The sequence below is a fragment of the Triturus cristatus genome, chromosome 7, assembly GCF_964204655.1.
Source record: "Triturus cristatus chromosome 7, aTriCri1.1, whole genome shotgun sequence".
Lineage (NCBI taxonomy): Eukaryota > Metazoa > Chordata > Amphibia > Caudata > Salamandridae > Triturus > Triturus cristatus.
This window is the reverse complement of record NC_140590.1, coordinates 322,084,054-322,098,543: the sequence shown is the minus strand read 5'-3', so window position 1 is coordinate 322,098,543 and position 14,490 is coordinate 322,084,054. Positions and strand designations below refer to the sequence as shown.

At 48.3% G+C, this 14,490-nt stretch overlaps 1 protein-coding gene across 2 annotated transcripts in view; it reads right to left on the bottom strand.

The window, feature by feature from the left end:
* Window positions 1–14,490, bottom strand: part of PPP1R12C (protein phosphatase 1 regulatory subunit 12C) — a 1,231,266-nt gene that overhangs the window by 145,979 nt on the left and 1,070,797 nt on the right. For both annotated transcript variants that reach the window (XM_085616407.1, XM_085616408.1), the window contains one exon: window positions 3,931–4,035. In XM_085616407.1, the coding sequence (XP_085472533.1) occupies window positions 3,931–4,035 (105 nt within the window). The remainder of the gene's footprint in view (window positions 1–3,930; window positions 4,036–14,490) is intronic.

The window sequence follows — 14,490 nt, the reverse complement described above, 5'->3', positions numbered from 1 at the left end:
GGGGGCACAAAGCAGCACAAAACATACACCGCCAGCGGCACAGGGGCGGGCAGGTGAAGAGTGCAAATTCGACGTCGGGCACCCAATATGTTTCAATGGAGATTCTTGTTTTGGCAAACAGGCTGCAGGCGTGGCACCGGAGATTGCAGGAGGGAGACCAACGACAGCAGAGGTAAGTTGGGATGGAGGGGTTCGTAGGCCCAGGGGCCTTGCGTGCCTTTCAACATCTGAGACTTCTTACCGGAACCGGTCATGTGAAGCCCCTGGATTCACACTGCAGGCAACGCGGTGGAGATCAGGAGAGGTCAGCCAATGCTGGACTCTAGTTCAACACCGCTGGGAAGACTTCACTGCACAGGTGGGACAGTCAGACTTGGTGTCAGGTGCAGAATGGGCAGGAGACAAGGATCCGGAGTCCTTGGAGTAGATTAATTCTGGACAGGTCCACTCCATGGGAGATTGGAGTCTTTTTTGAAAGCAGCAGTCCTCCCAGGGTTTTCAGAGGTTGCTGGCTGCAAGACAGGCCGCAGAAGTTGCAGACAGGCTGGTAGAGCTGGGGCCAAGGCAGTGGCTCCAGTCTTCTTTGTAGGGATGTCTTCTTTCTTCTTAGGTCGTTGCAGATCTAGTTTTTAGGTCTGGGGGAGCCACCTAAAAACAAGATTAAGGGGAATAGCAGGTAGAGCCAATGGGAATCTTGCATGGAGTGAGTACACCCTCTATTATGCCAGCCTCCTGTGGGAGGGGACATCCCATCTTCAAGATGGCAGGCACTGAAAGATGTGCTTTACCTAACTTCCCCCACCTTAGGGGTGGAGTTGGTAGAGGTGGGCAAACCTCCTATTCTTCCAAGTTTTCCCGTAGGTTTTCCTGCCTAAAGTGGGAGTGCAACCAGGGGCTCCCATCTGCTGCCAGCAACAGAGGCTGAGGGGTCGCATTACAAAGGAGGCAGGTCTTTAAAGATTCCGTCGATCATTGGCCCATCCAGGGGGAGGAATGACACCTCTGCCCAGGATGTGCATTGTTTCTGGTCCCAGAGAGCAGGGGCTCTCTACCCATGGGTCCAGAAACATGTCCGGTGGTAGCTGGCTGGCTGCCTACAGCCGGCCAGAGACCACAGGTTTTCAGGGGCACCTCTGAGGTGCCCTCTGGGTACATGGTACAATAAATACCACACAGGCATCAGTGTGGATTTACTGAAAGGAGTAGTTTGGTACCAAAAACTCCTGTGTTTAGTGAAGCCATCATGATGCTGTGGAACACGGGTTGTCGAGTTTCCAGCCCATTTACTCGCTATGGCTTCTTTGGCACTTACACGATCAAGGAATGGACACCAATATTGTAGGGGCATGTCTGCTCTTGCAGATATGCCCTCACCTGTGGAAAGAGTGTGAGGGGAAAGAGATCCTCATCCCTTACTCATCATCTAATAAGCATGAAGCTTTCAAGTAATGGTTCTTGCCCAGAGACAGGGGGACAGGGGGAGATACCCCTTTCCCCCTAAAATGAAACTGGTTTTGAAAAGGTGTGTCCGGGCTAGAGTTTTAGTTTCAGTTTTTGGGAATAAATTCCAATTGCGACATGCAGATCCGGGTGAGATAAGTATTTTTTATTTTTTATTATTCTTTTTTGGGTAGCTGCAAGAAAAAGGATGGCACAGCCAACACGTGTTTCGCCCCCTAATCGGCCATCAGGCCTGGGGCTTCCTCAGGGCTGTATACAGACAATGTTAACCCAAGGTAGAAAAAGTACATGGTGTCATAAGGCATGTGTATAATATATACATATATAGTGAGGGTGAATTTTGGGAAGAGTAGTAAAGTTATAGTGACACGTAGCATTGAACGGCAATTAGTAAGTGAGGGAACAGAGAAAAATAGTAAATTGAGGAAGGGGTCAAAGTAAGAATCCCAAATCGTTCCTAGACTAATGCGAACTCTTCCTCCCTCTTCCTCGCGCTTGACCCGGTACCCGGATGCGGCCTCCTCATTAGTCCTTTTTCTTGCAACTACCCAAAAAAGAATAAAAAATACTTATCTCACCCGGATCTGCATGTCGCAATTGGAATTTATTCCCAAAAACTGAAACTAAAACTCTAGCCCGGACACACCTTTTCAATGCCCTCACCTGTGGTATAGTGCACCCTGACTTAGGGTTGTGAGGCCAGCTAGAGGGGTGATTTGCCTATGCCGTCGGGCAATGCTGGTTGGCATGGCACCCAGACAGGGTGCCATATCGACTTTGCTGTTTTCTCCCTCACAGGAGCATGCAAGCTGCAAGGGCAGTGGCATGGTCCCAGTGAGGGGGTCCAGGTGGGCCCTTTTCAGCTCCCAGGCCCTAGGTACTCAGGGTACCATTTACTAGGGACTCACAGGGGGTAGAAGTGCCAATCGAGGATTTGTTTTTTGGGAAGAAGCACAGGCACAGGGGACCTGGTTGGCAGGGACCCTGTTCACTTCAAATGAAACCACACAAAAACGAGGCAAAAAGTGGGGGCTAACCATGCAAAAACAAGCACTTGCTCACTGTGTGTGTGTGCGTGTGCGTGTATATATATATACACCCCTTTAGAAAAGTAAGGAAGTACCTTGTTCATTACATAGAGGACCCATTGATGTGATGTTCTGCCCAGCCAGTGCAGTAAAAACATTTCTCCTGGCCCTCCATCGGTATCTCAAACTCTGAGCAGATGGAGGACTGACGCTTTGTGGCTGGAGGAGCAGGGTTGATTAAAGGGCTAGATGTGCCAAATTTGTAATTTGAGAACCTGGTTTAAATCCCAGCCTCAGCTGAACATCCTCTGATTCTAGCCAAATCACAACCACCCTGTGCCAAAATATGTTTTACGTCTGGCTTTCTTGTAAAATGTTTTTTCATGTAAAGCGCTCGATAGCCCTTGGGCACAGTATGGACCATATACAAATGCAAAAAAATAAATATCTGCAATTATGAGATAAAGGTGTAGTGAGAGCGGCAGTGGATGAAAAGCATGAGGTAGAGTTCAGATTAGGCACCCTTGTTATTTGGGACACCGATATTTGTAACTCCGGCTACGGGCTTCTAAGCAAAATGCTGGGCCCAGGCATTTTTACAAAATAAGCACTAAGAGCTGGATCTGGTCAGAAAAGCTCATAGTGCATATCAAAGCTTGCCTTCTCAGGATGACACTGAAGCCCACTCAGCATACACCGGGCATCTACATTGTCCACCTCTGTATACACTGCTTATTTAGCAGCCTGTACTCCATCTATAATGCAACCGCTAAAGATGAAAGTTCTCAAGGAATAGGCATGTAATGGGTGGAAAACCAAGTAGATTTAACAGAACATAGGGCAAACCTCACTGAAACAAACACTTTGCATCCCCAAGTATATAATCTGGTTCAACCTCTGTCCAAAGAAATGGAAGTGATATTGGTTAATTCAAGTTTATAGGTCAGAAGACTGCATCACTAAACTTCAAGGTGCACTAAACTGAGAAACATGGAGAAAATTCTGTGTATTTCTAGCAGTAGATCTTGTTAGAGCTATAACAGTCTGCAGCTTATCCCCAAGCTTCATGTGATTCGTCCAGTAAACCCTCAAACGACAAGATACTATCTGAAGGTCCTCATAAATATTTTGACAAACAGGAAATCTTCATAGTCTTGGTATGCAGTGGACTCACCAGGGTCTAATCTGCCTTCTTATTCACGATGGCCTAGGAACAGAGCAAGGACTTAGCCAAAAGATAATAGAGAAAAAGGGATTCTCACTAGAAAGCAGTAGAGTCTCATACTTTGGGCTACTTAAGGAACATAAAGGTCCAAGATGAAAAATAACCATGATTTGTGGAGCTGGAAACACCCTTCAAATACACAAAGAGCAACAGCATTCCATTGCAGACAGTAGGAGGTTAGCCATAGGAAGGTCTGTTATAAAGCTCTGTGCTCACCTGCGTGACTCTCTCCAATTCAAGCTTTAACTGTGTGAGTTTGAGCTCTGTCTCCTGCAACTGATCTTTCAGATTCTCATTTTCAATCCGCATATCTTCATAGAGCTGTGGATAAATGTGGCACACAATACTGAAATAAACAGAGTGGTCTATGGACACCAACGAGGGTTCACGTTTTCAGGCATCTGGTTAGCATTTGATACATTATGCAAAAAGTACACAAACAAAACATTAAGAATAAACTTTTTATGGATAGGCTGTATAAGGACACAAAATTAAATCCGCAGTGTGTTGTAGGAGAGGAAGGATCAGATAGTCACATATTATATAAAAATAATTGAGTTTATATTTATCCGGGGGAAGGGGGGAACCTCAGTGGAATTAAACTGCTAAACCAACAAATAGCAATCATTGTAAAGCACGTCACAGATGTGAAGCAAACAAACAAAAAAATCGAAAGTATGCTTAATGGGGGAATAGAGACCGCAAATAACAGAAACATTAGGACTGTCCCATCAAGCTCAGGACTGGCAGTTGGTCTCAGTATATTTTTCACTACAAAGCAGGGCCCAGAGTTTGTCTCCAACAGTAAGCACATCATTGCAAGCTACTGGGGAAGCAGGAGACTGTTTATGAAGAGTCTCATGATGGGGAAGGACAAGTTACATACCTTCGGTAATGCTCTTTGTGGTAGATACTCTAACCACATATTCCTCAACCCATGCTGTTATGCAAAAGCACACTGAAATGGGCACGGGTCAGCATATAATCACCTGGCTCTACAGAGCCTGGTAGGAACACCCCATAGTCTCCTTAACAGGGCTTTCGGAGGTTTGGGGAACTAGTCTTGGCAGGGCACTTCATGACTCTAGAATGGGCGAATGCCTTAGAATACCGTTAAAGGTATATACGAATGCTCACATGAACAATATTCAATGTCCCATCTTGCACAGGGCCTACCTTACTCCAGACAAACAATCAACTCTTCCCGGAGGCTAACTTCTGCTGTCCATTCTGACCGTCTCCCCATGCTGAGCTTCGGCACATGCTGTAGTCCTGCCCCTCTACTGGCAGGCTGTCTAGAACACACTTGTACCGCCATCACTAGCTGTGGCAACCTTTACAGTTGGGAGGCTTGTGCCCTTGGACTGTACAAGTGAACCAAACAAAATTTGGCATCAGCCAGGTTTGCAGACCTTGCTTTACTTGTACCTCAACATGGACTCACACTAAGATGGTGTGCAAGTCTGCCCCTGCCCCCTGCACTACAGAAATGTGGAAAACCCATTTATTCATTGAGCGGGAGCAGAGGCCTATAGAAGCATCCAATCCAATTTCCATGAAATAGGACCCCCGAAAGGCGTAATTATGAGGACTCTTCCCCCTGGACCTACTAAGGCTATACGTCAAGAGAAACATTTCACCAAAATGCAGACACCCCCTGTTGCACTGGCTCATGCAAACACTACTGATGGTTCTCTCTATGCCCATATTTGAACTTAAACCCTGACTTTCACTTCTCTTCCTTTGGTCTCTTTTTGAAACTCCCATGCCTTCCCTCACACCAATTATATGGTGCGCTGAACCCACTTTTATTCCTCCACAAGCACCAGTTAGCTTGGATTAAATACAATGAAATTGTTAATATCTGATTAACATTTTCACACTTCCATCCAATAATTCATGAAAGCTTCACTAGCCGATTACATTCCTTTTCTCCTTGGAACCCCATGCTCAAATCCAATGTACTGAACTACTACTCATTAAATACATACTGTAACATCTGAACTGTTTAGTACAATAAGATCTGCTTGTAAAAGGTTTCCTTCTCCAATTATAAAATGTTAATAAAATAAAAATATAATCGCAGATTCCTCACCTTTGAATATTCTCCAATAACCAGACTGGACCTAGAAACGTTCTCACCACAAGGTGGAGCCAAGCGGCTTTATACTGCCCTGGAAGTGCATAAAATCATATAAGCGGTCCTCTCAGACATGGAGCACGAACAACTGGTAAAACCAGTGTGCAAGTTTCTAATATGGGATCTTAAAAGGTTTGTAAAAGAGGCATCTTCAAATAAAAGGGAGGTGGGAGGGCGGTTAGGAAACTGGTTAGATTATCCACAAGAATGATTGTTATTAAGGGTAAGCAACTTGTTCTTCTAATGGAAACGTCTAACCACAGATTCCTCACCTTAGAATAGATACCAAAGCAGTAGGTCCCAAAGAAGTAGGGTTTGTGGGGTAGAGTCAGACCAAAAAGTCCAGCACGACCAAACAGGTGAAATGTCCTTCCTGACAGACCTGGTTGTCAAGGTAGTAGTGCTTTTTGTACATCTGCACCAGCACTCAAGTCGCAACCTGGCACATATCAGGACAAGCACTCCTTATGCCAATGCAGTTTTAGCAGTCTTGGCTCTGGTGGAATGGGCTCTTCGGGGGTCCGCTTCTTGGCAGTGCGTAGCAGACCTTGATAAAGATAACCTTGACAAATGACTCTTCTTTACAGCTTTCCCTTTTTCATGACCTGAGGAACTCAACTAAAAGCGGATTGTCCACAGAGTGTTCCTTGGTTCAAACAACATAATAGTTTAAAGCCCTTTTAGGGACCAGCGATTAAGCCTCTCCTCTTTCGATGGGTGAAGAAGGGTAAAGCATGCTGGCAGGGTGATGGATTACCCAACGGGGAAGAGAGTCACAGCCTTATGCAGGAAGGCCACACAAGTACTCTGCAACAGTCACCCGTTTATCTACAAAAATGTGGTGCAGGGCGGTTGCATTAAGTTCACTCACATGACAAGCTGGAGTGACCGCAATGAAGAAGACCGAGTTTAGAGGTGGAAGACTGTACGAAGCTGGTTCTGTATACCGAAATGAGATAGTGTGCACAGAGTCCAGTGGAACCCCAAAGGTAGGCAGAGGTAAAAGTAGATGGCACCTTACTCTCCATTTGTGGTAGTGTGGGCCAGCAGTAAGGCTTTATCAGAGGGTAGTGTTAAGCATTTGTTGTACACACTCAGGTAGGAAATGATGTAACACACTCAGACTGAACTCAGACCAATTTGTATAAAACATTAAGTTATATTTATTTTCTAGAACCAAGCAAGCCTGGTACAGGTAAGTGAAATGGTACATTTCAAGGCAGGTTGAACAGTACAAGCAAGCTGAATGAAAGGGGCAGTTACTTACCTTCGGTAATGATGAACAAGTTACTTACCTTCGGTAACAATGTATCTGTAAGAAACATTAGTTAGATAGATTTCTCACCTTATAATATCCCCAGGCGTCAGGCTGGATCCGGAAAGATTTTTCGTCAGCAATACCCCTTGCGTGTCGCTAGGTGTCGTCTGCGGCTCCGCGTCCGTCGTCTGAGTACTTAGACGTCGCCCTCGCGCGCTGACGTCAGTTCAGGTACATAGCTTTCCGCGCCAGGAACGCAGAGCCATGCAAGAGACCGACACTGGTGCCAAAAAATCTAGGGCACTGAAAAGGATAACCTTAACCCTAGATGTCAGTTCGCAGAACGGGGAGGATGGGTGGGTCGGTGAGGAATCTAACTAATGTTTCTTACAGATTGAATATGCTACTTACCAGTATGCATCTGTTCTTGGCATGTAGGGCTGCTGACATTCATATCTGTGCATAGATCGCCGCCTAGTGTTGGGTCCGGATGTTTGCACGTTGTTGTCCTGGAAGAGTCTTCGAAGTATCCTGAGATAGGTGACTCCTCCCCTGGACTACAGTGCGCATGGGCATCCTCTCCATCCTCAGATTGTTTTTCGCCATTGTGGCAGTGATGGAGTAGATACAGAAAGCGATGACCATGCTATACAGTAATTCTGAGAGCTGCAGCTGCTACAGGCGCCGGGGAGGAAGGTGGGCGATACGAATGTCAGCAGCCCTACATGCCAAGAACAGATGCATACTGGTAAGTAGCATATTCAGTTCGAGGCATGTGGGCTGCTGAATTCATATCTGTGCATAGAATACATAGCAGTACCTCCCATTAGCGGCGGCTACCAGTGCCAGCTGCAGCGGTCTGAAAAAGAGTTTTGAGAACAGCCTGTCCTACAGCTGCCTGCTGTTTTGAGTGTACATCTACACAATAGTGTTTGGTAAATGTTTGTATAGTGGACCATGTGGCTGCTCTACATATATCATGTAAAGGAATGTTTCCCAGGAAAGCCATGGAGGCCCCTAACTTGCGTGTTGAGTGGGCCCGTGGGGTAATCGTTAATGTGCGTTTAGCCTTTTGATAGCAAATTTAAATACATTTAACGATCCATCTGGCTATACCTGCTTTGGAGATGGCGTTGCCTTTGTGTTGTGGAGGAAAGGCATCGAAAAGTTGTTTTGTCTTCCTAAAGTTCTCTCTATATAGTACATGAGGGCTCTTGACGTCTAGTGTATGGAGCATTCTTTCAGCGACATTTTGTGGATTCTGAAAGAAAACCGGCAGTTCAACTGTTTGATTTATGTGGAACTGCGATATTACTTTAGGCATGAATTTGGGGTTGGTACGTAGTACGACCCTGTTTGCGTGAACCTGTATGAATGGCTCTTGAATGGTTAGTGCCTGGATTTCACTAACTCTTCTCAACGAAGTGATTGCTACTAGGAAAGCTACTTTCCAGGTGAGGAATTGAATCTCACATGAGTGGAGAGGTTCGAAGGGTGGACCCATCAGTCGGGTGAGGACCAAGTTGAGGTTCCACACTTGTGCTGGTGGGTGTCTTGGGGGAATTACTAGTTTAAGTCCCTCCAAGAAGGCTTTGATGGCAGGCACTCTGAATAAAGAGAGGTGCTGCCTGTTCTGGAGATAGGCTGCTATTGCGGTTAAGTGGATACGTATTGAGGTGTATGCCAGATTGCATCGGTACAGGTGTAAGAGGTAACAGATTATGTTTTGAATGGATGCGTCTAGCGGGCTAATGTCATTGTTATTGCAATAAATGACAAACCTCTTCCATTTGGCTGCATAGCAGGCTCTGGTAGTGGGTCTCCTAGCTTCCTTAATGATCTCCATACAGTCAGGTGGCAGGTTTAGGTAGCCAAACTCTAGGACTTCAGGAGCCAGATCGCCAGGTTCAGCTGTTGCGGATCTGGGTGCTGAATGTCTCCATGGTTCTGCGTCAAATGCGCGGGTTTGATCCGCAGCCTTTGATGCGGCACCATGGAAAGTTCCAGAAAGGTGGTGTACCATGACTGGCGTGCCCATGTTGGAGCAACCAGGATGAGTGTCAGTGAGTGTTGTCGCAGTTTGCGTGCCACCAGCGGTATCAACGGCGCTGGGGGAAAAGCGTACGCAAATCTGCCGGACCAGTTCATCCATATCGCATTGCCCTGCGACTGTGGATGTGGGAACCTGGCGGCAAAGCTTTGGCATTTTGCGTTTTCGCTTGTGGCGAATAGGTCTATCTCTGGATGACCCCACTGTTGGAAGTACGGTTGGAGTACTGACGGGTGTAGCTCCCACTCGTGCATCTGGTGGCTGTGTCTGCTGAGCAGATCCGCCATCTGGTTGTCCTTGCCGGGGAGGTGTTCCGCCATGAGGAATATGTTCCTCTGAATGGCCCACTTCCACATGCTCTGAGCCAGATGAGACAACTGTGGAGAGTGCGTTCCTCCCTGCTTCTGTATGTAGTACATGGCAGTCATGTTGTCCGTCCGGATCAACACGGCTTTGTTGCACAAGTGTACTTTGAATGCCTTCATGGCTAGGAAGATTGCCATCAGTTCCAGAACGTTGATGTGCATCTTCTTTTGTTGTATTGTCCATAGTCCCTGCACTGTGTAATTGAGTACATGAGCTCCCCATCCCTGGAGAGACGCGTCCGCTGTCAGTATTATTTGTGGAACAGGCTCGTGGAACGGTCGGCCCTTGCAAAGGTTTTGTGGATTCCACCAATGCAGAGTTGTACGCCCGACCGCTCACCAACACTAGGTCTTTTAATTGCCCGTGAGCCTGATTCCATTGACGTGCTAAGCACTCCTGAAGCGGGCGCATATGTAGTCTCGCGTGTGGGACTATGAAACTGCAGGAGGCCATCATGCCTATCAACTGCATGAACACTCGCGCAGGAAGGGAGTGTTGGGGTTTGAACTTGGAAATCAGCGTATGCATGCTGTTGATCCTCACTAAATTTGGCTGAGCTGTGGCTGCCAGAGTGTCTATGGTCGCACCTAGGTACTGTTGTACGCGTGCGGGTTGGAGATGTGATTTTGGGTAATTTAGTGAGAATCCCAGACTGTGAAGAAGGTGAGTGGTGCGGGACATGTGGCTGGCACATTGCTGGGCTGACTTTGCCTGAACAAGCCAGTCGTCCAGGTAAGGGTAGACGTGAATGTGTTGCCTCCGTAGATGTGCAGCCACAGTAGCTAGGCACTTTGTGAAAACTCTGGGTGCTGTTGTCACTCCGAAGGGAAGGACTTTGAATTGGTAGTGCTGCCCCTGAATGGTGAACCGGAGATATTTTCTGTGTGACGGGTGTATGGGTATGTGGAAATACGCATCTTTGAGGTCTAGCGTGACTAGGAAGTCTCCCTGTCTGAGGAGCGGGAGAACCTGTTGTAGAGTGAGCATGTGAAAATGCTCTGAGAGAATGTAGTGGTTGAGGGGTCTCAGGTCTAGAATAGGTCTGAGTGACCCGTCCTTTTTTGGTATTAAGAAGTACAGAGAGTACACCCCTGTTCCCTGCTGGTGGACGGGCATGACCTCTATTGCGCCTTTTTGCAGCATACTTAGCACTTCCTGCTGTAATAATGCTAAGTGCTCTGAGGACATAGGACGGTGCTTTGGCGGTATGGTGGGTGGAGTGGAGGTTAATTCGAGACAGTAACCGTGTTGGATAACATCTTTGACCCACCTGTCCGTGGTGATGGAATTCCACGTGGACAGGAACCGCTGGAGCCTTCCCCCGACAGGTGTTATGTGGTCGGGGGGAAGGGAGAGGGCGTCACTGTTTGTTCTTGGGGGAGGACCTGGTATTGCCGTAACCACGTCCTCTGCCTTTGGTGCTGGAGCCACGATATCCACCTCGGGTGTTTTTATCGTAGGAACTCTGTGTGCCCCCTTTATTGTAGGTTTGCTGTGCCCCCTGTCCTCTACCTGCACACCTATTTCCGGGGCGACGAAAGGAGCCACTACGAAATGTCTGCGTTTGCAGAGCCCCCATTGACTTCGCAGTGTCCGTGTCTTTTTTTATCTTTTCTAAGGTGGTGTCAACCCCCGGTCCGAATAAGTAGTCGGGGTTGACCGGCTGATTGAGGATGTTATTTTGGACCTCAGGTTTGAATCCGGAGATTCGTAACCAGGCGTGTCGTCATAGCATGACGCTGGTGTTTATTGCCCTTGCAGCAGTGTCTGCGGCATCCAGTGCACACTTGATGGATGCGTTTGTGAGAAGTTGTCCCTCCCTGATGAGGAGCTCCGCTGCCTCTTTGTACTCGTCTGGTAGGTGTTGGAGTAGGGTCTCTAACGTGTGGAAACAGAAGGTATGCAGTTCCTAGCATAAACGCAAGGTGTGACAGAATAACAAGTGAATCGCACAGTGGTGACAGAAAACTATAGTGAGAAGCAGGAGTAAAGGTTACTCCTTATTTGGAAAAGAAGACCCTCACACACCCAACAAGCGGGTGTCTTGCTTCATCACCGGGTCTTTGCTCCTTATCGGGCCGGCAAGTGCAATGCCCGATCAGGCACCTAATAGGGCCTTCCTAGCGGAGATCTTTTATTCCAACGCCGGTGAGTGATGTGTGTGTGGGGTTGAAGAAACAGTATTAAGACATATGTGAGTGTAGGTGCAAATGAAGTTAAAGTGATTAAAACAGGGGTAGGTGATCCACTAAATAATTTTAATGCAGTGTGGTCACCATCCTGGTTAAAAGATATATACAGTCTGCACATGTGACACCAATAGTTAAGTGAGTGTATGTGCTGACGTAATCAAGAGGTCAACATGTTTCTTGCCTTTGTATATAATAAATGGCAATTCATCAGGACCAGGGAATAAATGCGGCTACCTACACCTCTTTGGTGGTGCCCAATGTCTATAAGAGACTGAGTAGTGAGCACGCATACAGCACCCTAAAAAAGTGTGGTACCGTAGTTAAAAAGCACACCCTCCTTGGTTGTGCTGTATATGAGGCTGGGAGGAGTACACACTAAATTATAGTGTCAGTTCTGTTTACTCGTTAACCGCCGTCCACCTAGTGACGCGCCAGCCGCAGTAGACTGGTGATAGGGTCTCTAACGTGTCATAGTGTGAGCGGTCGTAGCGAGCTAGGAGCGCCTGTGTATTGGCAATGCGCCATATGTTTGCTGCCTGGGCTGCAATCCTTTTGCCGGAGGTCTCTAGAACCTTGGACTCTTTGTCTGGGGGAGGAGCATCACCAGTTGTCTGCGAGTGTGCCCGTTTGCGAGCATTGGCAACTACAATGGAGTCCAGAGGCAACTGGCTTCTAATGTACGTGGGGTCCCCAGGTGCGGGTTTGTACTTTTTCTCGATCCTGGGGTGTATTACCCGTGCCCTGGTGGTTTCTTTGAAAATGTCCTTTGCTGGTTTGAGGACACCTTTTAACATGGGCAGAGTCTTTACAGTCCTCTCGGAGGATGCAAAAGTGTCCACCAAGAAATCGTCCTCGATAGTGTCTGAGTGGAGTTGCACTCCATGATTGGCTGCGGCACGTTAAGGGCGTGGAATGCAGCAGTGTCCTCTGTGGGGGACGTTTTTGCACCATAAAGTTGCGTGTCCTGTGTATCCAGAGCGGCACCTGTGTCTACAGGGTCCTCCCAGACTTGATCAGGGTCTTGCTGTCCCTCAGGGTCCATGTCCCCGGGGTAGGTGGTGTCATCACCCATGTAGTCCTCCACTGCATCCGTGTCGGAGTGCGTTGGAGAGAATGATGGATCTGTGTAAGAGGTGTGGATGCGTTCATAAAGAACTGGTTCCGATTCCGCCGGCATTTTTTGCTTTAGCGGGATCCTATAAGAGTCCAAAGCCTGCCCTGAAGTGATCTTCCGCTTTCGGAGCATGAGCCTGCCGGTGTCGGCGTCGATGAAGTGGGACGGTGATGTCCCAGTAGGAGAGTGTTCGGTAGATGGGGACCTTGTCTGGGTAACACGTGTTCTGATTTCAAACATTTTCGGCGCCGTGGATGGCGGCAAACCAAAGGTGATGTTGGCCGGTGCCGAAGGTGCCTTCTGTGCCTTTTTCGGTTCGGAGCCCGACTAGGTCTGGAGGGCTGCCTTTTCCATGATGCGTTGCAAGGACGCTGCCACTTGTCGCACCTGGAACGCCGACGGTTCTTTGGCGCCGAGTGGTTCCGTAGAGGCAGGTGTGGACTTCTTCGAAGTCACCGGGTCATCGAGTCGAGGAGAGGTAGTAGCTGTCGACGGCGTCTATGAGTGTACCTTAGTCGCTGCTTTCGAGGTGGATTGCGATGCAGTGGCCATTTGCACCTTGTTGGCCGGTGCCAATTGTTTCGGTGCCGGGGGGCGAGGCGCTTTGGCGGTACCGACGGCTTTTCTTTTTGGTTCGGCGCCGACATCGGCTGCAGCGAGTTCGGCACCGAAGTCCCTCTTGGTGCGGTCGGAGCCGACGGGTTTGGCTGGCGTCGAAGGTGTGGTGGTCCTCGAGCCGACCAGTGTCCGTTTCACTTTCGGTTTCTGTTGAACCGGTGCGATGATTGGTTTCGGTTTTGTGGAAGGGAAACCAGTCTTTTTAGGTAATAATGGCTCTCGCTGTATGTCCGTGGCCGGGCTAGAGGGCGGGGCCGAAGAACTGCGGGATTGGTCTTGGGTAAGACCCGAAGGCGATCCCTCGACCGGAGCCGTCGATTGACACACTGTGATATCCTCCATTTGGACGGGTAGGCCCTGCTCCTCACCAGAGCTACCTTCTTCGGCCCCTAAGGCCTCATCGTAGGCTCCTACCTCATCGTCGGCTTCTTCCCTGTGAAAAAGCTCTTCATCTATGTCTTCCGATCGGGAACCGTGTTCGGAAGTGGGGCTGGAGGGTATATTTTCCACGCTTTCGACATCTTCGTCCTCGGTGCTGAAGATGTTGGTCGGGGCCGGTGCCGCTTGCTGCGCTTCCAGACGCGCGGCTCGTCGATTCCGGAGAGTCTTCTTGGATCGGAATCGGGCACAGGCCATGCATTTCGATTCGTCATGATCCGGTGAGAGGCATTTGTTACACACCGGGTGGACGTCGATATGGGGGTATTTGGCGTGGCAAACAGGACACCGCTTGAATGGGGTCCTCGATTCCATCGTTGAAGTTCGGTCGATGGTCGGATTTAATGGATCCGAAAAGTTGTTAAAATCACTAAACAAGCCTGTAAACTGTCGATACCGATCGGGAACAGTACCGTCGAAAACTAAATTTTTCTAACTTGAGTCAAGATAAGCACATCCGAACCCAATGGCGGAAAAAACAATCTGAGGATGGAGAGGTTGCCCATGCGCACTGTAGTCCAGGGGAGGAGTCACCTATCTCAGGATACTTCGAAGACTCTTCCAGGACAACAACGTGCAAACATCCAGACCCAACACTAG